This window comes from Aotus nancymaae, unplaced genomic scaffold (genome assembly GCF_030222135.1).
Source record: "Aotus nancymaae isolate 86718 unplaced genomic scaffold, 86718_ANA_hifiasm-v0.15.2.pri h1tg000043l, whole genome shotgun sequence".
Lineage (NCBI taxonomy): Eukaryota > Metazoa > Chordata > Mammalia > Primates > Aotidae > Aotus > Aotus nancymaae.
The window spans coordinates 16,362,349-16,386,070 of record NW_026988457.1 but is presented as its reverse complement, the minus strand read 5'-3'; the positions used below and the strand labels follow the sequence as shown (position 1 = coordinate 16,386,070).

General features: G+C 46.8%; 1 protein-coding gene, 1 non-coding gene and 1 pseudogene across 2 annotated transcripts; all 3 read right to left on the bottom strand.

Annotated features, from left to right (window-relative positions):
- Window positions 1–3,024: 3,024 nt before the first annotated feature.
- LOC105710586 (ADP-ribosylation factor GTPase-activating protein 2) lies at window positions 3,025–14,653 on the bottom strand. The gene is made up of 11 exons (XM_064361783.1): window positions 14,649–14,653; window positions 10,042–10,106; window positions 9,630–9,682; window positions 9,062–9,198; window positions 8,825–8,956; window positions 5,621–5,749; window positions 5,408–5,539; window positions 4,253–4,379; window positions 4,002–4,095; window positions 3,763–3,881; window positions 3,025–3,045 (listed from the first exon to the last, which is right to left on the bottom strand). The coding sequence occupies exons 1-11, from the start codon at window positions 14,651–14,653 to the stop codon at window positions 3,025–3,027; spliced, it is 1,014 nt and encodes a 337-aa protein (XP_064217853.1).
- LOC135268817 (U6 spliceosomal RNA) lies at window positions 12,308–12,414 on the bottom strand. The gene has a single exon (XR_010337154.1). It is a non-coding gene; the product is annotated as a U6 spliceosomal RNA (small nuclear RNA).
- A 7,314-nt stretch (window positions 14,654–21,967) lies between the features above and the next one.
- On the bottom strand, window positions 21,968–23,095 carry LOC105710585 (protein arginine N-methyltransferase 6-like; annotated as a pseudogene).
- Window positions 23,096–23,722: the final 627 nt, after the last annotated feature.

Genomic DNA, 23,722 nt, shown 5'->3' with positions numbered 1-23,722 from the left:
GACCTGCCTCAGATAATGGGCAGAGGGGCCTAGCTTCTCCCAAGAGCAGCCTTCCAGAGGAGACGTGCTCACAGCTGGAACGGCCTTTAGGAAACAAGTTCAGAGGGTTCAAGGCCAGGTTCCCATAACTTTGAAAACTGTGGCCACAAAGGGTTAATACTGCACAGGCTTTGAGCCAGAGTTTCAGTCAACACTTGCCAAGCACCTGCTTGGGGTTAGGGCAGTGGCACGCACCTGTGAAAGACACAAGCCTGGGGTAGACACATCCCAGCCAGGACGGGAGGCAGGTAAGGACAAGTGGTCTTCAACTTCTTTGGATTGAGGTCTGGGGGCAGGCGGGGGAGGGCAGAAAGCCAAACCCACCCAGAGGCCCAAGCAGAACAGGGCTGCCTCCTCTGAAGGGGGATGTCACCAATGTGTAGGCATACACATTGCCCTGGCCTCATCCCTACCCAGAATGGATCATTACAGCAACTGCCTCCCAAACCCCTGCAGGGCTGAGGCCAGGAATGAGCATTGCAGCCCCTAAGAAGCTCCAGGGTGTGGTGGCTCATTGCCTGTAATCCCAGCACTTTGGGAGGCCAAGGTGGGCCGACTGCTTGAGCCTAGGAGTTCAAGCTCACCCTGGGCAACATACAGAGACCCTATCTCTACAAAACAAAAAAGTACCAAGGCATGGTAGCTTGCACCTGTAGTCCCAGTTACTTGGGAGGCTGAGGTGGGAGGATCACTTGACCCCAGGAGGTTGAGGCTGCACTGAGCCATGATCAAGCCACTGCACTCCAGCCTGAGTGACAGAATGAGACCCTTTCTTAAAAAAAAAGCTCAGGCTGTGTGATGAGCTCTCTAGGCCCACAGTGACCTACAGCCCGTAAGAGACGGTTCTCAAATCCTGGTGTCCTCAGACTGATCAACCTATTGACAATGCACATTACAAAGCTGTATGAGTCCCAAACCTGCACTCTGCAAATCCCTGGCTTAGGATTTCAGACTGTAGGTTTCCTTCTACCCATCCTTTCTAATCATCATCCATTTCCCAGCCCAGTGGTCTGTAACTACCGTAAGAGCTCTTCAGGTGGCAGAGACGTTTCAGAATCCCTGAGGGAAAGGAGTGGCCAAGCTAAGGGTTTACACACATATACACCTTTTCTTCCTGAATTTAAAGGGTCCCATTAAAGTCTGTGTTTATGTATGTACATAAATACTTTTTTTTTTTTTTTTTTTGAGAGTCTCACTTTGTCACCCAGGCTGGTGTGCAGTGGCATTATCTGGGCTCACTGCAACCTCCGCCTTCCAGGTTCAAGCGACTCTCATGCTTCAGCCTCCCAAGTAGCTGGGATTACAGGGGTGTGCCACCATGCCTGGCTGATTTTTGTACTTTTAGTAGAAACAGGGTTTCACTATGTTGGCCAGGCTGGTTTTGAATTCCTGGCCTCAAGGGATCCACCTGCCTTGCCCCCCAAAGTGCTGGGATGACAGGCATGAGCCATCATACCCAGCCTTAAATAAGCTCCACTGAACCCCATCCCCAGTCAAGCCTACTGCTGTGACAAGGGGTATGACTGCTGAGGTTGCTTGCCCGCCCCCAGCCAGTGAGTTAAAGGGCCAACTAATGCCAGCTCTTTCCTCTGCATGCCACAGGGTGGTGAGGTTAAGGCCGGACCTCACGGCAGCACAGAGCCAAGGAGCCAGGGGCCTTTGGCTTTCAGAGAAGAGAGAAGCAGGAGACCCTGGAGAGAGTGCCCTCAGCTTCGGTACTGATGCCCTACCATTACCAGTGGGAGCCCCAAGAGTGAGGCCAGGGGCCAGCCCTGTGCAGGGAGGCAGGATCCAGATGACACTGCTTCACTCAGACCAACAGGGAGCCAGGGCCTGCAGGGGCTTTATTTTGACACCACTTCGTTTCAATACAAACAGTCCAGAAAGAAAGTCATGTCCCTTTGGGGGTGGGGCAAGGGGGAAGAGTGGTCTATGTTGCTTGGGAGCCCAACCTACAACCCAAAGGTGGGGGCTGGGCCGAGACTGCCAGCGCAGCAGGGGAAGATGACACCAAGAATGGCACAGTGCATGGCTCAGCTCCCAGAGGGCGAGGCCCGCAAGCTCTCACTGGCGGGTGCTGTCCAGGCCCCCAAGCCCAGAATGATGCAGAGGAAGGAGCTGAGCCCCAGGAGCCTGCCTCTGCCCCTCACACCATCTGCTTCCCTGGCCAGCATCAGCTCACAGCATCCAGAGTTGACACACAGCAGACCAGACCCTCAGTGGCCACCAACCAGGGGAAGAAGGGACACAGAATGTCACAGAGGGTCCTGTGGCCCACAGTAGATGGTACAGAAGGACCCTGAGACTCCTGGAAGTCATCTTCCAAGTGCTTACTGTAGAAAGTGGTGGTGAGACGGGAAACCACTCAGGCCTCCAATCTGATCCTGAATGAAACCTTTAGGTATCAGGTAAAGTTCCCAGCCCTTAGTAAAGCCCAGACAAAGGTCCTTCCCCTCCCTCACCCTCTCCTGGCACCCAGAAGAGGCCACTGACAGCAGCAGCAACAAGTCCGCAGCCTCTTTCCCCAGAGGATGGGTCTACAGTGAACTCCTTCCAGGCCTCCCCCGGTTCTGGAGGATGGAGGCCCAAGCCCTTGAGCTAGAAGAACCCTAGAGCCAGCAAAACCTTCTACCTTCCACTTTCCCTACTTGTGGAAAGGCTGGACCCAGAATAAGCCATCCTGGGGGAACCCCTCTCCCAGTGTGGCAGGACAAGTGAGCAGCAGCTGTCGGGGCAGGACAGAAGGACAAGAGGCGAACACACGGTTTGTGTGTGGGGGGAAGAAGGGGCTCAGTCCACAGGCAGAGGACAAGGGCCGGTACTGACCATTCCCCTCACAGGTGGCCTCAAAGGCTACCCCACGCACACACCACACATACAAAGTAACAAATCCTCCCCAGCTTTCACAAGGCAAGCATCCACGACCTGGGATCTGTGGAGTTCTTGCTACTGTCACCACCGTACGCCTGAGTCACAGAGCTTGGATCAGTAGGAACCGTAGCGATCCTGGGGGTGAGGGAAGAGAATGAAACAACGTCAGAGGCTCTAAATTCCAGCAGCTTCCCAGCAAACCACTGCCCCAGCACGCACCCACGGCAAGTCTGCGGAGGTCCACGGTGAGAGCTGGGGCAGGGGCCACTCAGGCACCCAGCAAGGGAGAAGCCCTGCCTGACCTCAGAGAAGCTGGGAAGGGAAGAGAAAGAGTGGAACAGAACGAGGCTGGGGAAGAGCATGACAGACGCAGCAGCATCCTGGAGAGGCCTGGCCCTGGCGTGGAGCTGAAAGGAAGGAAGCTGCCCTCCAAGAAAAGAAAATGCCTCTCTCTAGACTCTTATTTTTTTTTGAGACAGAGTTTCACTCTTGTTGCCCAGGCTGGAGTGCAGTGGTCTCATCTTGGCTCACTGCAACCTCCACCTACGGGTTCAAGCAATTCTGCCTCAGCCTCCCGAGTAGCTGCGATTTCAGGTGCTCGCCACCACGCCCAGCTCATTTTGTATTTTTAGTAGAGATGGGATTTTCCCATGTTGTCAGGCTGGTCTCGCATTCCTGACCTCAGGTGATCCACCCATCTCAGCCTCCCGGTGCTGGGATTACAGGCGTGAGCCACTGCTCTCCTCCGAAAATGCTCTAAGGCTGAGAGGGGCTGAGCAGTAGTAATGTCTCCATGTGGTGGCGAAGGGTGAACCTCCCAGCACTCCTCATTAGGCCCCACCCCAGCCTCACCTGCAAGGAATTCATCACACCATTGGCCAGCACAGCCATTTTCCCAGCCACAGACTTGACACCGTGCTTAAACTGGGCAATGTCCACTGTAGGCAGCACGTTCCCCAGAGATACACTTCCTGTAAAAGCAAGGGCAGGGTGACCCCAAGCCCAGCAGCAAGCTCTTCCCAGTCACAGGAGGGCTCTCCCACTCTGCTCCCAGGCCTCGTTTGGTGCCTGCCACCCCACCGGGGCCCTACCTGCTCCGTGAGCTCCATCCATGTCCCCAAAGAGGTCTGAAGAGCTGATGGCACTGCTGCCTGAGAGCTGCTGCAGCCGAGACCTAGCCTCATACTGTGGTAAGGAAAAGGCCAGGCCTGGGGATCTTGGGGCCGAGAACCCAAGGACTCACACAGGCCAGGCCTGGTGCTATAAAGCCTAAAGCAGAGGCAGGGAGAAAGCTCATGCTTCTGCCCGCTGCCTCGGCCCCAGGGCAGACAACCCCACCTACCTCAGCATCCACCTCCCGCCCAAAGAACATGTCAGATGAGCTGGCTTTGGCTCCTGCGAATTTCTGACGCGCCTCACTAGACTCAAGGCCTGTGCTCCGGCTCTCCACCTCCCTCCGGTTTGTGGCCCTGAAGGGAAGATGGGGAACAGTTCAGGCCCCTCTCGTTACCATCAGGGGAGGCAGAGGACAGAGATCAGAGGAAGCTCCAGTGGCCTTTTGGAGACGGGTTACCGGATCCCATTCTGTCTGTGGCTCTGTGACTTGGGCCCTCTCCCCTGGTGAGAAGCCTCCCTTCTCCACACTGAGGCCAAGACCCAGAGAGCATAGAAACCTGCACTAGGCGGGGTGGACCACGGTCTGCAGTGGCCTAGGCTCCTGCCTCACAGCACTACAGCTTCACCAGCATTCAAGAGCCCACACAGCTGCCGCTACCTTATGCCTAGTGATGACTTGCCTGGTGCTACAATGAGCATGTGTCGGTCTGCCTGGCTTTAAACCACTCGTCATAACTATGACTAGCAAACTGCCCCCTTTACTCTCAAAAGCATCCTGGTGTGAAAAGGGAGATGGTCACTCTCATCTAGCGCTGACTTTGTGGACACTGGGCCAGGTATTTCCAGAGACCCTGTGAAGTAGTTACGTTCTCCTTTTATAAGTAGGTAACTCGCAGATAATTTGTCAACTAAACAGATCCCAGATTAAGATGGAGTAGGGTTTTTAAAAAATAAGTAAGAAGAGGGCTGGAGACATAAAACCCTTGAAAGGAAGTCAGGACTGAAGCATAAAATCAGGCCCCTCCTGCCAGAGAAATGGACCCCAAGCAAAAGAGCTGCCAGGCCCTCTGTGACGACAAAGCACAGCTCAAACCAAACCCCTGACTGCTGCAGTGTCTAATGAGGCAGGCACCAGCCACATGTGGCTATTTGCATTGATCAGAAATTAAATTACGTTAGAAATTCAGTTCCTCAGTTACACCAACCACCTTTTAAGGGCTCACAGCCACACAGTAGTGACTACCATACTGAACACCACAGATAGACAGGAAACATTTCCACCATCACAGAAAGTTCTACTAGACAGTGTTGCCTTAGACTTCTCTACCTTCAGCTTGTTTTAAAAAAAAAAAAAGGAAAAAGAAAAAAAAGACCACTCTACCATTCTGAAATAGGCTGGATGCTTGAGATTGTCACTTCTGGCTCCTTCTCTACCCTGTCCACACCCCAGGCAGCATCTGTATCCCAGCGGGAACCAAAGCTTTCTCCTAAGGAAAAGGGGTTGTCCTTGTACCTAGGGAGACAGTAGAGTTAGGCTCAGAGAAGCCCGACAAGGAACACAGCAGCCAAGTTTACAGCTCGACAACAGCCTTACTTGGGGGGTCCAGAGGCGAAAGTACCAACATCATCAAACAAGTCCAGCTGCGAGCGAGAAGATTTTGCACTCACTGGGGTTTCCTGCTCGATCACCTGCATCTCAGACAGCACGGAGTGAGAGACAGAGCTGTGCAGCAAAGCAGAGCCAGCCATGAGACCAGTGGATAAGCGTTAGCATCACCACACAAAAGACAACGCCCAGCTGCTGGGTTCTCCTTCACGGGGCATCACCCAGAGCCTTCTGTCCTTACCCAAGCACAGGGCTGGGCCAGACCCCAGCAGAAGGCCAGAAGCTGTGTGTGATGACCTGTGAAGCACACCTCAGAATTCTTTATATATCAGCTTTGTTTATTCAACATAGGAGTTACCTAGCCAATAACAGTTTGCCTGTTATAATTTTATTTTATTTGCTTATTTTTTTTGAGATAGATTCTCACTCTGTCACCCAGGCTGGAGTCCAGTGGCATGATCTCAGCTCACTGTAACCACTGCCTCCCAGGTTCAAGCAGTTCTCATGCTTCAGCCTCCTGAATAGCTGGGACTACAGGTGCACATTACCCCACTCAGCTAATTTTTTGTGTTTTTTCAGTAGAGACAGGGTTTGGCTGCATTGCCCAGGCTGGTCTCAAACTCCTGAGCTCAGACAATCCACTCGCCTTGGCCTCCCAAAATACTAGGATTACAGGCATCAGCCACCGTGCCCGGCCCATGTTTTAATTTTAATAACGTGCCCCCAATGCCAGTGTTCTCTGTCCTCAACTCCCTGCCTTGTGCACTACAAACCCCATCCTTCACTTAGACAGATGCACACAGCAAAGAAAAGAAGGAAAAAATGCCCCAGAAAAATGCCCCAGAACCAGGAAAATGACCATGACTACATCAAAGGATAAGTTCTTCATCATCCTACTATTTAAAAAAAAAAAAAAAGGCACCTCAAAGCACAAAGCTGGCCTTATGCACTAAGACCTAGAATTGCTGTCTGGTTTCTCAAAGAAAAAGTGTCTAGGGTTGATGCCTCTCTCTCCTCTGTCAGGCTCTGCAAGGACAGTTTAAGGATTAATTTGATTTAAATAAATTCCTTTAAAAATATCTATAACTTTTTTTGTAAGAACCCCAACGAATAAATATTTTGCAATAGGGCTTTAAATAGGGTGAGCTGGGTTTAAGTAAACAATTCTGTTGCACTGATGAAAAACTGTTCATATACCTCAACCCAGTTAGTCATCCTTAACCCAGCCAGTCACCCCTTAACCCAGTCACCCCTTAACCCAGCCAGTTACCCCCTAACCCAGTTACCCCTTAACCCAGCCAGTCACCCCCTAACCCAGGCACCCCTTAACTCAGTCAGTCACCCCTTAACCCAGTCACCCCTTAATCCAGTCATCCCTTAACCCAGCCAGTCACCCCTTAACCCAGTCAGTCACCCCTTAACCCAACCACCCCTTAACCCAGTCATCCCTCAACCCAGTCACCCCTTAACCCAGCCAGTCATCCCTCAACCCAGTCAGTCACCCCTTAACCCAGCCAGTCATCCCTCAACCCAGTCATCCCTATGTGACTGAAGCAGGAAAAGGAAGGAGTCCCAACATCCTTTCAAGTTAAAATTTTATACTTTGCCTGGGCAGTAGCTCACACCTGTAATCCCAGCACTATGGGAGGCCAAGATGGGCAGATCATTTGAAGCTAGCAGTTTGAGACCAGCCTGGCCAACATGGTGAAATCCGATCTCTACTAAAATATAAAAATTAGCTGGGCGTGGTGGCACGTGCCTGTAATCACAGCTACTTGGGAGGCTGAGGCAGGAGTATCTCTTGAACCCGGGAAGCAGAAGCTGCAGTGAGCCGAGATTGCACCACTGAAATCTGGCCTGGATGACAAAGACTTCGTCTCAAAAAAAAAAAAAAAAAGTTCTGCTGATTAACTATGGATTATGCTAGCAGCACACAGAATAAAAGGAAATAAAATACTACTGGCTCAGCCAGGTGCGGTGGCTCACGCCTGTAATCCCAACATTTTGGGAGGCCGAGGCAGGCAGATCACTTGAAGTCAGGAGTTCAAAACCAGCCTGGCCAACATAGCGAAACCCTGTCTCTACTAAAAATACGAAAATTAGCCAGGTGTGGTGGTGGGCACCTATAATTAGCTACTCAGGAGGCTGAGGCAGGAGAGTCGCTTGAACCAGGGAGGTGGAGGTTGCAGTGAGCCGAGATCATGCCATTGCTCTCCAGCCTGGGTGACAGAGCCTGACTTCATCTCAAAAACAAAAATAAAAACAAAAAAACCCATAGCAGCCAGGCATGGTGGCTCACACCTGCAATCCCAGCACTTTGGGAGGCCAAGGCAGGCAGATCACTTAAGCCCGGAGTTCAAGACCGGGCTGGGCAACATGGCAAAACCCTGTCTCTACAAAAAAATACAAAAATTAGCTGGGCATGGTGGCTCCTGGCTGTGGTCCCAGCTATTCAGGAGGCTGAGGCAGAAGGATCACCTGAGCCCAGGAAGGCAGAGGTTGCAGTGAGCCGAGATCACACCATTGCACTCCAGCCTATGCAACAGAGCAAGAACTTGTCTCAAAAGAAAGAGAAAACCACAGCAAACCCAGTGGTTCTCAAACAGGAAGGATTCCACCCACACTGAGGGCATCTGAAATGTGAGGGGATATTTTAGGGTATTACAGGTAGCACAAATGGCATCTCCAGACAGGAATTAAGGATGATACTAGATGCACTGCAATTCTCAGGGAGGTCTTGAAAAATAAACCGTCCCACAATTCAAAGTGCATTTAAGAAAAACCACCCTAGGCCAGGCGTGGTGGCTCACGCCTGTAATCCAAGCACTTTGGAGGCCAAGGTGGGCGGATCACCTGAGGTCGGGAGTTCAAGACCAGCCTGACCAACATGGTGAAACCTCGTTTTTAGAAAAATAAAGAAAGAAAGAAAAAGAAAAACCACCCTAGTCTCTGGAAGATACTGAAATAACACCTGATCCTGTGTTTCACTCACACACCTATTAACTCATTCAACTTACTGAGCACATATCTACTATGCCCAGCACTGCATTAGGTACTTTAAGACAATAAGCCAAGTCATCTACTCAGACTTGGAGAAACAATAAGCCTAGAATCCCATAATGCTGGGAAGGCCCCACAACGGTTCCCAGAAAACAATGGTACTTCCCTGCCACACCCGGAGCCGAGACTTACCTTCGAGATACCAAGCCCATGCCCAGCCTCTCTGCCTGCTCTCGCTTCTTCCCTTCCAGATTCTGTAGCTTCTTTTCCTCTTTCTTACGATCAATCTGGAGCTCCTGATAGGCCAGATGCATGGAGGCGACCCTTAGAGAGAACAAAGGTGTCAGCGGCCACCACCCATCCTGACCTGCCCAACCTACCCACCCCCAAGCCCCACATGAGCCTGAGGCTCCGGCAGCAAACACTTACATGGACTCCTCCGCCTGCTTCTTGGCATCGACTGCCTGCTGCTCTCGGAGCTTCTCTGCTACCTGGGCCTGCCGTTCAATCTCGTTGAAGCTCTGGCTGCTCACCTTCTGGGCCCCCAGGCCTTTCCTGGCACCCAGCTGGGAAGACAATCAGGTAAGGTGCTTTGCCAATCTCGCTATCCTCCAATCCCTCCCAGGCTCAGGCACTCTAGCCACACCCACAGGAAAAGGCCCTTCTTAAAGTTTAGGGTAAAAAATAGAAGCCCAACCAGCATGTCCAAGAGAACAGTCCTCTGCTGGAGCTGGGCGTGGGTGGCTCACACAGCCCTGGCAGAGGCCAAGCCTGAGGACAGCAATTAATGCTGACAGGGCCAAGTATGTGCCAAGTACTCCGTTAAGCACTAGATGTGCTCCATCTCACCAGCCCCTCCCAGCAGCCCTTGAAGATAGCAATCTTCAATTCGGAGAAGCACAGTGCCTTTACCAAAGTCATATAGCCGGTAAGTGGTAAGGTCAAGGGGCAAACCCAGGTAGCCTGCACCCAGCTCCTAACCCCTCTCCCCACCTACCCCTTTCTTAGCTGCTGCTGGCTTCTTCTTGCCAATGATGGAGCTTTTCAGTTCTGTGTGAGAAAGTGGGTGGGTATAAGCTAAGACAAAGGCAGCTCAGAGGCAGCAGCTCAGTCCACACCATGCAGCTTCATGGCAAGAGCCCCTAAGAACAAATTCAGGCAGGGGAAGGCAAAGCTGCCACCACCAGCTCCAACCAGCGGTGTCCAAGCCAAAGACGGACATGGCTGTGGGATTTGCTGGCGCCCAGCAGAGTGAGACAGAAACCTAGATGTGAAGCACCAGAGACACTCAAAGCCCCTGAATCAAAACAAAGACTGCAAGGCAGGGGCCAGATGGTGAGCACCAGGCTCAGCTCCTAAGGCAGGAAGCTGCGGGCAGGGGCCAGGGTCCCCAAGGAGCTGTCAGTTACCTCCAGCAGGAAACGCCCCTTTAGCTGACAGATACATGGACTCTGGAGGAGAAACAGACTTGTGGCTAACAAGAGGCCCACCCGAGAGCCTCCACGAGTTCCTAGGCCCAGCGGTCTCTATGAAGCCCTGCTTCACCAAGCTATGCCAGCCTTCTCATGGATCAGTCTGACAGTCACTCTGCTGCATTCCAGCTCCAACCCCCAAGAGTCAACAGAACAAACTGAGGTCAGCAAATGGACTGTTCACCCTGAACCAAAGCTTAAGGACACTAAGGGAAATGTAGAAATGTAGAAAAGAGTTAAAGTACAGGCTGGGGACTGGCTGAGAAGGGACGATGTCACCTGCAGCTATCAGCAGCTCAGAGCTGTCCCTCCACCTCAGGAAATGGGCCAGACAAGCCAGCCCTGCCTCACGGCCCAGGGATAGATGTCCAGTCTCAAGCTGAGGAGTGTAACCCCAGCACTTTTGGAGGCTAAGTGAGGTGGATCACAAGGTCAAGAGATCCAGAACATCCTGGTCAACATGGTGAAACAATGTCTTTACTAAAAATACAAAAACTTAGCTGGGCATCATGGCACGTGCCTGTAATCCAAGCTACTCAGGAGGCTGAGGCAGGAGAATTGCCTGAACCCAGGAGGCGGAGGTTGCGGTGAGCCGAGATCGCGCCATTGCACTCCAGCCTGGGTAACAAGAGCGAAATTCCGTCTCACTAAAAAAAAAAAAAAAAAAAAAAAAAAAATCTTCCGGGCGCGGTGGCTCATACTTGTAATTCCAGCTACTCGGAAGCCTGAGGCAGGCGAATTGCTTCAACCCAGGAGGCGGAGGTTGTGGTGAGCCGAGATCGCGCCATTGCACTCCAGCCTGGGTAACGAGCGAAAATCCATCTCAAAAAAAAAAAAAAAATTGCAGGAGAATTTCTTGAACGAAGGTGGTGGAGGTTGCGGTGAGCCGAGATTGCGCCATTGCACTTCAGTTTCGGTATCAAGAGCGAAACTCCGTGCCAAAAAAAAAAAAAAAAAAAAAAAAAAAAAAATCTTCCGGGCGCGATGGCTCACGCCTGTAATCCCAGCACTTTTAGAGGCTGAGGGGGATGGATCACGAGGTTAAGAGATCTAGAACATCCTGATCAACATGGTGAAACCCCCGTCTCTACTAAAAATGCAAAAAATTAGCTGGGCATGGTGGCGCGTGCCTGTAATCCCAGCTACTCAGGACGCTGAGGCAGGAGAATTGCCTGAACACAGGAGGCGGACGTTGCGGTGAGCCGAGATCGCGCCATTGCTCTCCAGCCTGGGTAACAAGAGCGAAACTCCGTCTCAAAAAAAAAAAAAAAAAAAAAAAAAAAAAAAATCTTCCAGCGCTGTGGCTCACGCCAGTAATCCTGAAACTTTGGGAGGCCGAAGTGGGTGGATCACCTAAGGTCAATAGTTAAAGATCAGCCTGGCTGTCATGTTGAAACCCCATCTTATTAAAAAAAAAAAAAAACTGCCAGGCGCGGTGGCTCACGCCTGTAATCCCAGCACTTTGGGAGGCCGAGGCGGGTGGATCACGAGGTCAAGAGATCGAGACCATCCTGGTCAACATGGTGAAACCCCGTCTCTACTAAAAAAAAAAAAATACAAAAAAATTAGCTGGGCATGGTGGTGCGTGCCTGTAATCCCAGCTACTCAGGAGGCTGAGGCAGGAGAATTGCCTGAACCCAGGAGGCGGACGTTGCGGTGAGCCGAGATCGTGCCATTGCACTCCAGCCTGGGTGACAATAGCAAAACTCCATTTCAAAAAAAAAAATTAAAAATATCTTCCGGGCGCGGTGGCTGACACCTGTAATTCCAGCTACACCTCAGGCTGAGGTAAGAGAATTACTTGAACCCAGGAGGCGGAGGTTGCCGTGAGCCGACATCGCGCCGTTGCACTCCAGCCTGGGTAACAAGAGCGAAAGTCCTTCTCCAAAAAAAAAAACAAAAAAAAAAAAAAAAAAAAAGAAAAGAAATCAGAGAGTTCAGTGTCCACACTTATAAAAAACGAGGTGCTAGATAAATCCCCCCTCACCCGCCTTTTCATGAGATAGAGTTTCCCTCTTGTCACCCAGGGTGGAGTGCAATGCTGCGATCTTGGCTCATTGCAACCTCTGCCTCCTTGGTTCAAGCGATTCTCCTGCCTCAGCCTCCCAGGTAGCTGGGTTTACAAGTGTCCACCACCGTGCCCAGCTAATTTATTTTTTAACTTTAACTTTAAATTTAAGTTTATTTGATTTTTAAAAACAAAAAAAATATGGAAAGCCTCAGGAATTTGCATATCATCCTTGCGCAGGGGCCATGCTAATCTGCTCTGTATCATTCCAAGCTTAGTGTATGTGCTGCCGAAGCGAGCACATCCCAGGTAATTTATTAATTTATTTTATTGTATTTTATTTTATTTTTACACAGAATGGGTTTCACTATGTTGGTCAGGCTAGTCTCGAACCTCTGCCCTCATGATCCGCCCTCCTCAGCCTTCCAAAGTGCTTGTATTACAGGCTTGGGCCACCCTTTCCACTTAATTTTTTTTTTTTTTTTAAAGATGAGGTTTCGCCGGGTGCGGTGGCTCACGCCTGTAATACCAGCACTTTGGGAGGCTGAGGTGGGTGGATCATGAGGTCAAGAGATTGAGACCATCCTGGTCAACAAGGTGAAAGCCAGTCTCTACTAAAAATACAAAAAATTAGCTGGGCATGGTGGCGCGTGCCTGTAATCCCAGCTACTCAGGAGGCTGAGGGCGGAGAACGGCCTGAACCCATGAAGCGGAGGTTGCGGTGAGCCGAGATCGCGCCATTGCACTCCAGCCTGGGTAAGAAGAGCGAAACTCCGTCTCAAAAAAAAAAAAAAAAAAAAAAAAACTTTCGGGAGTGGTGGCTCCAGCTACTCCCAAGTAATTCCAGCTACTTGGGAGACTTAGGCAGGAGAACTGCTTGAACCCAGGAGGTGGAAGTGGCGGTGACCCGAGATCGCGCCGTTGCACTCCAGCCTGGGTACCAAGAGGGAAACTCCGTTTCAAAAAAAAAAAAAAAAACTTCCGGGGCTGAGGCTCACACCAGTAATCCTAGCACTTTGGGAGGCCGAAGTGGGTGGATCACCTGAGGTCAATAGTTAAAGATCAGCCTGGCCGTCATGGTGAAACCCAGTCTTATTAAAAAAAAAAAAATCTGCCAGGCGCAGTGGCTCACGCCTGTAATCCCAGCACTTTTGAACGCTAAGGCGGGTGGATCACGAGGAAAGAGATCGAGACCAAACTGGTCAACATGGTGAAAGCCCGTCTGTACTAAAAATACAAAAAAGTAGCTGGGCATGGTGGCGCGTACCTGTAATCCCAGCTACTCAGGAGGCTGAGGCAGGAGAATTGCCTGAAACCAGGAGGCGGAGGTTGCGGTGAGCCGAGATCGCGTCATTGCACTCCAGCCTTGGTAGCAAGAGCGAAACACGGTCTCAAAAAAAAAAAAAAAAAAGAAAAAATCTTCCGGCCTCGGTGGCTCACGCCTGTAATTCCAGCTACTCGGGAGACTGAGGCAGGAGAATTGATTGAACCCAGGAGGCGGAGGTTGCGGTGAGCCGAGATCGCGCCATTGCACTCCAGCCTGGGTAACAAGAGAGAAACTTCGTCTCAAAAAAAAAACAAAAAAAAAGAAAAAATCTTTTTGGCTTTGTAGGCCATAAGGTCTCTGTTGCAATTATTCACCTCACCCATTGCATCTCAAAAACCATTACAGACAATAAGTAAATGGAAGAGCATGGCTGTGCTCCAATACAATTTTATTTGCAAAAATTGGCTGTGGGCCATATTTGGCCTGGGGGGCCGTAGTTTGTACATCCAGGTCTATATAATTAATTTGAGATTTGGTCCGGATAGGGTTGCTGCTGTTTCTTCTTCCTGCTGATATGCTTTTGAGGATTTCTGTGTTTATAACGTACCCAAGGAAAGTGACCAGGGAAGAAAAAGGTACTGTTCACACAGAGCACGTTTTCTGTTAAGACTCTGCTAATGCATTTGGCCAAGGACAAGGGCAAAGTTATAGCTAACATGAGACTGATGATACATGGAGTTCTAGCAACTTTTTCCTATAGTGTGCGTCCTTTACACTTACTCTTAGCTATTTTTGAAATTCACTGATGTTTCTTTTCTCTTAGTGAACTTGATGCCAATTATCTGTGCATGGTTTCTGTCACATATTATTCATTAATATGCCGGGAATATCTTTCCTAACACAAATACCCCCAAGGTGTCCTTAATTTCTTCTGAGAAGTAAGAGCTTGGAGTAATTAAGTGGAGTGGCCTTTTAGCTTACATGTTAACACTAACAGATGTTCAAATGTATGCTTAAGTGACAATAGCTGAAATAGTCTTGAGCTGTGGTAAGGAAGGGGAGATAATTGGGATGGCTCAGTTATGCCCCTTGTCAGTACCTCCACCTTAGATCCCATTTTTACCCATATTTAGACCCCCATATTTACATAAGAGAAAATAATGATCATTTAGGAAGAAGTAGATTATATAGTAAATGGTGATGGGAAAATTGAATTTGGAAAAACAAATTTGAAAAAGCAATTTGTAGAAAACCAGTTTAGAGCCTCACCTCATACCATACATCAAATGAATGCCAGATGATAGAAATAATTAAATGTAAGACACAGAAGCATAATAAAATTGAGGAGAACATTTGGTTGATTATTCAAATAATCTTTGACAAAAAAATTACTTTCCATCTACAAAAACAGAGGAAGAGGAGTCGAGATGGAAATAATTGATAGATTTATAAGTGTACATCAATTTATAGTTCATGTCTATAGTCAATCTATAATCAATGTATGAAGTTCAAGATTATCTCTACAGCAGAAAATATCAAAATCAAAAGGTCAACAGATTAAGAAAGTATTTGCTGGCTGGGTGCTCACACACGTAGTCCCAGCACTTTGGGAGGCCGAGGTAGGAGGATTCTTGAACCTAGGAGTTCCAGACCAGCCTGGGCAACATAGCAAGACCCCATCTCTACAAATACTTAAATGCTTAGCCAGGTGTGGTAGCACATGCCGGTGTCCCCAGCTACCTAGGAGGCTGAGGTGGGAGGACCACTTAAGCCTTTGTGGTTAAGGCTGCAGTAAACTGTGATCATGCCGCTGCACTCCAGCCTAGGTAACAGAGTGAGACCCTGTCTCGAAAAAAACAAGTATTTGCTAAGGGTAAGAAGGAATAATAGGCCAAGTATATAAAATACTCATGTGAACTTATCAGAGAAAGAAACAATATTTCAGTAACACATGGGAAAATGGACCATGACAGATAAGTCACAAATGAGGAAATGAACATGGTCAATAAATGTGAAAAATTGATCAACCTCACTAGTAATCAGAGAAATGAATGGTAAAACACGATATTAATTTTTATCTATCAAATTATCAAAAGTTAAAATATGTTTAATAGTCAGAACTGGCATGATTACAGTGAGACAGACACTTCTGGACAGTGCTGTTGAGCATCGTACATTTCAATAAATCAGTTTAGCCGCATGCATCCAGTGCATCATATATTCTCATCGTATATCCTAGTTGTTCACATCTAAAAATGTATTAGGAATCTATTTCAAGGAACTGATTGGAAATTCAGGCACAGATTTGTTTTTCCAAATGCCCAATATAATATTATTTTAAATTGGGGAACAAAACAAGGACATAGGTTGGCAAACTATGGCCTGCAGGACAAATAGGCTCTGCCACCTGTTTTTGTGCAGTCTGTGGGCTAAGAATGGTTTTTTACATTTTTAAATGGTTGAAAAAATTCAAAAACGAATATTTTATGACACATGAAAATTATATGAAAGTTTGATTGAAACATAACCACATCCATTTGTTTGCATAGTATCTCTGGCTACTTTCACACTTGAGCAACAGACTTGAACTGTAGGACAGACATCATAGGGCGCATTAGGCCTCAAATATTCGCTACCCCGTCCTTTTCAGAAATGTTTTACCAACTGCTGGTATAATAAATAGTGGTATGCTTATATGATGTGATACTTGTAGACACAAGAAAGATATGTGCAATTAATTTACAGTAACACAGGAAAATACTCATAACATCATGTCAAGTGGAAAAAATCTGGAACAGAGCCCTATATAGTAGAGTTTCCCAAGGAGTATTCTGTTGGATAATAATAGAATTTAATACATTGACAGAAATCTGAGATTAAAAAGTTATGCAGCATAGCTTTTACTATGCTATTTTGCAGAGTGACTCTCCAGGAGGGAGAATATAGTACATCATGTTCTCATCTTTTTTTGTCCCTAGAACCCAATGTTCCATAAAATGTAATTTTGTAAATGCAAGTTTTTACAGAATGGCCTCCATTATTCTATAGCATGCCTGATGTATACATGCATGCACACACACAGGGTGTAATAGAAAATGAGTCAAAATGTTGACTGTGTTGACTTCTCAGGGATAGGATTACAGATAATGTTTTGGGGGTTGTATTTTTCTGTATTTTCTGGAATAAGCAGGAATTAATCTTACAATTATTAGAAAAATATTAATAGAAAATATAAAGTGATACCTGTTAAAGGAAGAAGACTGTGGAATTAAAATAGAACCTGTGGGTAAATTAGAAATATTTCAAATGTGTAGTATATACATGCACAGTAAAACTTGAAGCCATTTCTATTTATCTGTTTATCCATTTATGTTTTCTCCTTTGTTCTTCTCTTTCTCTCTCTCTCTCTCGTCTGTATCTGTCTATCTATATATATATAATTTAAACAGCTATCTAAGATAACTTAGGACAGGTTTTTATATTCTAATAAAGAAGCTAATCTTATTATTTTGCCATCAAGTAAGTAAGAATCATTTCCTCTCTGTTACACACAAACTGGACTAGTTTTTTTTTTAGCCAAGCTTTTTATTTTGGAATAATTTTATATTTACAGAGAAGTTGCAAAGATAGTACAGAGAATTCTTGCACAACCTTCACCCAGGTTTCTCTAATGTTAAAATCTTATATGGCTGTAGTGCCTTTTCAGGACAAAAATTAACAGCACTATTTTACTGTTAATTAACCATAACATACAGTTTTTATGGGTTTCCACCAATTTCCCCACTGATGTCCTTTTTCTGTTCTGGGATCCAATCAAGGGAATCACATTACAATTTGTGAATTGGTTTCTTTTGATTCAGTGGAAAATTCTTACAGTGGACTCAGTCTCAATTTTGTCAATTATAAAGCACCAAATATAGGTGAAGTATTTGGCTATTCTGTATTAAGTTATTCAATTCCTGTTAGTGGACAGGGGGTTTCCAAGGGACACCTCTACTTACATTTTCAGGCTATATATCCATGGTATCTGCCCTGAATAAAAAACTTTAAAACTTGCAAAGCATTTAAAAAAATATTATCTCTGTCTGTCACCCTAATGACTCCACGAAGGAGGCAAGGCATATATAATCTTGAGTTTCCCATTTCACTGATTAAAAAATTGAAACCTGAAGACACGCACAACCTGTGCAGTCACACAGGATCTCGTGCTTAGAAAAGCCCTGTGTTTGGTTTAATGTTCTCTTTCAACCTTTTGAAATTCTTAATTATGAGCAAGGGGCCCTGCATTTTGATTTTGCACTGGGTTCCACAAATTATGAAGCTGGTTCTGCCTGGAGTGTTTGCCTTGCTCACACGGGTACATAGAATTTTTGCAGTTGGGCACGGCAAAAGAAACAGTCATTAGAGTGAATCGGCAACCAACAGAATGGGAAAAAATTTTTGCAGCTTACCCATCTGACAAAGGGCTGATATCCAGAATTTACAACAAACTAAAACAGAGTTACAAGAAAAAAACCAAACAAGCCTATTCAAAAGTGGGCGAAGGATATGAACAGATACTTTACAAAAGAAGACATACATGAGGCCAACAAACATATGAAAAAATGCTCATCATCACTGGTCATTAGAGAAATGCAAATCAAAACTACATTGAGATACCATCTCACGCCAGTTAGAATGGCGATCATTAAAAAATCTGCAGACAACAGATGCTGGAGAGGATGTGGAGAAATAGGAACACTTTTACACTGTTGGTGGGAGTGTAAATTAGTTCAACCATTGTGGAAGACAGTGTGGTGATTCCTCAAGGACCTAGAAATAGAAATTCCATTTGACCCAGCAATCCCATTACTGGGTATATATCCAAAGGATTATAAATCGTACTACTATAAGGACACATGCACACGAATGTTCATTGCAGCACAGTTTACAATAGCAAAACCTGGAACCAACCCAAATGCCCATCGATGATAGACTGGACAGGAAAAATGTGGCACATATACACCATGGAATATTATGCAGCCATCAAAAACGATGAGTTTGCGTCCTTTGTAGGGACATGGATGAACCTGGAAACCATCATTCTCAGGAAACTGACACAAGAACACAAAATCAAACACCACATGTTCTCACTCATAGGCGGGTGTTGAACAATGAGAACACATGGACACAGGGAGGGGAGCACCACACACTGGGGTCTGTTGGGGGGAAATAGGGGAATGACAATGGGGGGTGGGGAGTTGGGGAGAGGTAGCATGGGGAGAAATGCCAGATATAGGTGAAGGGGAGGAAGGCAGCAAATCACACTGCCACGTGTGCGCCTATGCAACAATCTTGCATGTTCTTCACATGTACCCCAAAACCTAAAATGCAATAAAAAAAGAAGAAGAAAAAAGAATTTGTGCAGTTGGGTGCATTTTGGTGCTTCCTGACTTGGAGTTTACTCTTATTTCTACTACACTGCAACATATTCCCATCAACCTTGAAACCTACAACTTGCATCCAGCCTTTTAATTTGTTGACTTAATTTTCAACAACTTGACTTTCCTGGCTCTGTCCCAATACCTCAGCATTTTCGCATGTAATTTTTGCCTAATCAGTCTGAAAACTTGCTTACCTGTGGGTTAGACAAACTGCTCTGCTTATTTATGTTCATAATAATATCCTAGCTGTGGCTGTCGCCTTAGCTGCTATGCATGTCATATTTATTAAATAGGTTTAAAATAAAACAAAAACTATTTTATTTTGTTTCTGAGCTTGGCTAATTCACTTATGCTGCTGTCAGGGATTAACTGAGAATGATAACTCCTTTCCTGAAGGGGTGATATTAACTTTTCTGCAGACATGGAAACATTTGACTGAGCAGTGTGATTTTAAAATCAGGGAGTACTGCTTGGTGGCCAAAGAGTCAAAGTAACGCTCAGTGGCCCAGATGGCAAATCCACATTATTCGTGCTGCCCCAGGAAGCCCTTGATAGGTTTTTTCCCACAGTTCTTTGAGAGAGATGAGGGCTTCAGCCAATGAGGAATTCACCCTTGGCTTTGTATCACTAATAGAAACAGTAGTTTTCTTCTGGGAGTAAAGATCTGAGCTGACCATTCTGCTTTAATTTTAGTCTTGTAAAGATCTGATTATATTGGCATTGGCTGTCCAGTAGTTGGATGTAGTCATGCTTGCATTTAGTTTACAGATTCAATCACAAGAATTTGGGTGGGGGTGGGGGAGAGAGAGAGAGAGAGAGATCCCAGAGATGGAGATGTTGGTATGGGGTGAGCATATTTTACATGTGGAAAGGGCATGAGTTTTGGCAGGCAAGAGGGTGGGATGTTGTGAATTCAACTGTGTCCTCTCTAAAGATATGTTGAAGTCCTAACCTTCAGAACCTGTGAATGTCACCTTATTTGGAAACAGTCTTTGCAGATGTAATTAAATTAGGAAGAAGTCATATTGGATTAGAGCGGGCCCTACTCCAATGACCTGTGTCTTTATAAGATAAAGGAAATTTGGACACAGACACAGGAGAGAGCCATGTGAAGACACAGGCAGAGATTGGGATGGCACATCTATAAACCAATGAATACCAAGAGTTGTTGGCAACCCTCAGAAGCTAGAAGAGGTGAGGCAGGGCCCTCTCCTAGAGCTTTCTGAAAAAGCCTGTCTCTGCTGATGTCTTGATCTCAGCCTTCCAGTTTCAGGAACTGAGAGAATGCATTTCTGTTCTTTTAAGCAATCTAGTTTGCAGCACTTTGTCATGGCAGCCCTAGGAAACTAATACATATTGTAAATGAGGAAAAGAAAGATTAGGTGGAAGTCTAAACAGCTCTAACCATCCTATAAAGTATGCATGTAAAAGACAGTGGATCCTTTAAAGTTTGTTTTTATTTTTATCTGATTATGATTAGTGTAAAAGTCTGGAAAATAAAAAGCAGTATGATCCCTTACACATATGATCCCTTCGCATATAGCATATTAGTATATACTTCCTACCTATTTTATTTTCTGTTCTATCTCTAAAAGCATATCAACTTACATATGCAATTTCAAAAGATTTCTGTTTAACTTCATATGCTAACATGAGCATTTGCAATGTTGTGAAATGTTCTTTGAAATATCTTTTATATAGACTGGACCGATTCTTTGTACAGATGTATCAGATTCTTCTGGAAGTATGTAACACAACTTATTTAGTTCTATGTTTTTAGACATTTAGGTAAAATGTCTTCAGTCATTTTTAAAACCAATTTTTTTTACAATAAACATTAGGCTATTTCAGAACATCAGTTTTTCACACCTATTTTCTTAGCATACAGCATGTCAAAAACCACACATTAAGCATAGTTTGAATTGTCCTGAAGTTATATTCTGAAGAGGTTGTAACACTTAAGAACTGACAATGTTAAAAAAGCAGAAGCATTATAACTCATAGACAGCACACAAGACTTTTACTTTATCTACAAAACGTGAGAATGTCAATGTTTTATTTACTACAAGGATAAGGAGGAAAACAGCAAAATAAATCTGATAATATGATTTACACTTTATTACAAGTGATTTTCCTAAAACTCACAACTTTCACATTTGGCTGCGTGAAACAGAGAGAGGAAAAAAAAAGGGAACTTTCACTAGTTGTAAGTAGGCCAACTCACATGATCCCTCCAAATGAGAGAGTTTAAATGAGAATGAGTACATTTCTTCTAGCTGGGAAAATATTTTCCTTAATCGAGTTTAAATAATTTACCCATAGTGATGAATAAGCCCTTGGGCTAGGCTCAGAAACCTCCTCTACCAGCCTGTTTCATGAGAATTAAAAAAAATTTATGGGACATACATGAAATATATATATATATATATATATATATTTGGTTGTAATAGTAGAGACAAGAATTTTTAAAAATCTGACTATTTCTCTTTCCGGTCTCTTTCTCCTAAATGCACCTTCTGAGTTTCTTAGGTATGCTTTACAAAGACTATTTTACTTAACGGATTAATGTGTTCATCAACTTTAGCACCCTATGTGTGTGTGAGAACGGGGCTATTTAAACTGCTTCCTCATTGCCTTCCCCTTCATTACCAGTAGTAAAGTTTACTTAGAAAACAATGAGGAAGAAGTTCCATAGCCCACAGGCACCTAGGAATGGGGAATTAATTCAGACTGAGAAAATATGGCTCTGGAAAGATACTAAAGTCGTATTGGAAATTTAAGAAGTCTAAACGAACCCTTTCTTCCCAGCTTCAGAATTAGATAAGGTGTGAGATGTCAGGGATGTGCAGGGACCCTTCAAAAACTGATATTTTCATCCATGTTCTTCCCCATTCCCTCCCCTGCCAGACAAAATATACGGAAATACAAGTGCTTGGTACTACATGCTTTTGTGGCTTAAAAGCCCGATAATAAGCACGCTGTATCCGTTGTTGAGGGGGATCACTTTTTAAATAAACATCACCAGAAGAATCTCTTCAAACGGAGAATGAAGTCACTCTCCCTCCCCAGAGGCTATGAGGGAAAAGGGAGACAGATATTTTCCCTACTTGCACGTGGGATCTCCCTTTCTCTGCCTTGGGAGGCAGCTGAAAGAAAAGGCAACGCTCAGTCCTCCATGGCAAAGTCTTTGGTCTTCTCCTCCTGGTCTCCCACTTTGTAGCGCAGCAGCACGCGCAGGCGACGGGGGTTGTCCCGGGAGGGCAGCAGCGTGATCTCTCCCGATACGCCCGTGTCTTGCTCCACTTGCACCGGCTCGTTCAGGTAGAGGAGCGCCTGTTTCCAGTGCGTGGCCGGGTGGAAAGGCGAAGTGGACAGCACCAGGGGTTTCTCCGACTCCCCTCCAGGGAAGGTCACTTGGAACCATATGGCAAAGCCGTGCAGGGGCGCCGAGCCATAGCAGCTGCAGCGGAAGCGCCCGCGCACTCCGGCCTCCAGCTCCTGCTCCAGGCCAGCGCGGGAGAGCTCTAGCTGAGCAAAGCGCTGCGGCCGGGCCAGCACGTCCTCGCCGGACAGTCCCTGCACCACGATCTCCGAGTGGCCCATGGGGCAGCGCGTGGCGAAGCCCTCCAGGCAGCTCCTGTCCACACCACAGTGCTGCTTCACCTGGCTCCAGAAGCCCAGGCGCCATTCCAGCATCTGGTCGCTGATGGGGGCTATGAAGAGCTCGGCGGAGGCCGGCAGGAGAAGACCGGCTTCCTTCAGCCGCTTGGTTCGCGCGTGGAGGACGGAGCTCGGCATGGACTCGTGCAGGAGTCTGTAGCCCATCCACTCGCTCACGACGGCATCCACCTGCTCCGGCAGCTCCACAGTCTCCACCGGTCCCAGCAGGACGTGCACCCGGTCCTCCAGCCCGTTGAACCGCACCGCCTCCCGGGCCTGTTGCCAGATGGTGCTGGCCTCTACCGCGTACACGCGCCGGGCGCCGGCCTGGGCACAGACGATGCTCAGAATGCCGGTGCCCGCTCCCACGTCCCGTACCGTCTTGCCTCGCCGTCCTGCCCAGTTCCGCAGGATGCCCAGGCGGTAGGCATGGTGCAGACACGGTCTGCGATCATCTCCTCGTGGACCGAAACGTCCGAGTAGCACTCGTAGTACAGCTGGTCCCGCTCCGCTTAGTCCTCCGGGGTCGCTCCAGGGCCGCCTCCCGCTCAGCGCCATCTTCCTCTTCAGTTCCCTCCCCTCCTTTGCCGCCGCCACCCCCGACTCAAGCTTTCTTTTCTTGGGCTTCGACATCTTGGCCGTCCCGGCCCTAAAATCAATTTTTGACCAGGTTGCTGATTTTTCCCCTAATGATAGATTCCCCAAATGGCTTTAGATTAGAAGTAAACACACACCTGCACACACACATACACTTAGTAGCTTCCAAACCAACAGAGAAGAAACTTTTCAGCAAATGATGATATGAACGCTTGCCACAGCCGGTCTAGGGCTTATTAGTTAGCAATGCTCCAGGGACTCTGGGAAATTTCCCTCATTCTTGTTGCACAGAGCTATGTCTAGAAGAACAATACTTAGATCAGGCTGATCGGGCAGACTGCAGACATTGGGCATGATGAATGGAGCTGTGTCCATGCCTGAGCGTTCTGTGTTATTCCTTGCCCAGTAACCAGATGTAAATCATATGACTCCAGGATAGATGAGGGGGATCCCATGAGGCACTTCCTCACGCACACCTAGACTGGCCCTCTTGCTGAACTTGTCTTGTCTGTGCATGTAGGAACAAGGCACAAAACATGTCTAAAACATCAGTTTCTAACTTGTAAGAAAATGGCTAACAAACAATTCACAATATTACTTCAAGCTATAAAATACCTAGGATTATATCAGTAAGAGTAAGGAACTTAACATTTTATTGAAGGA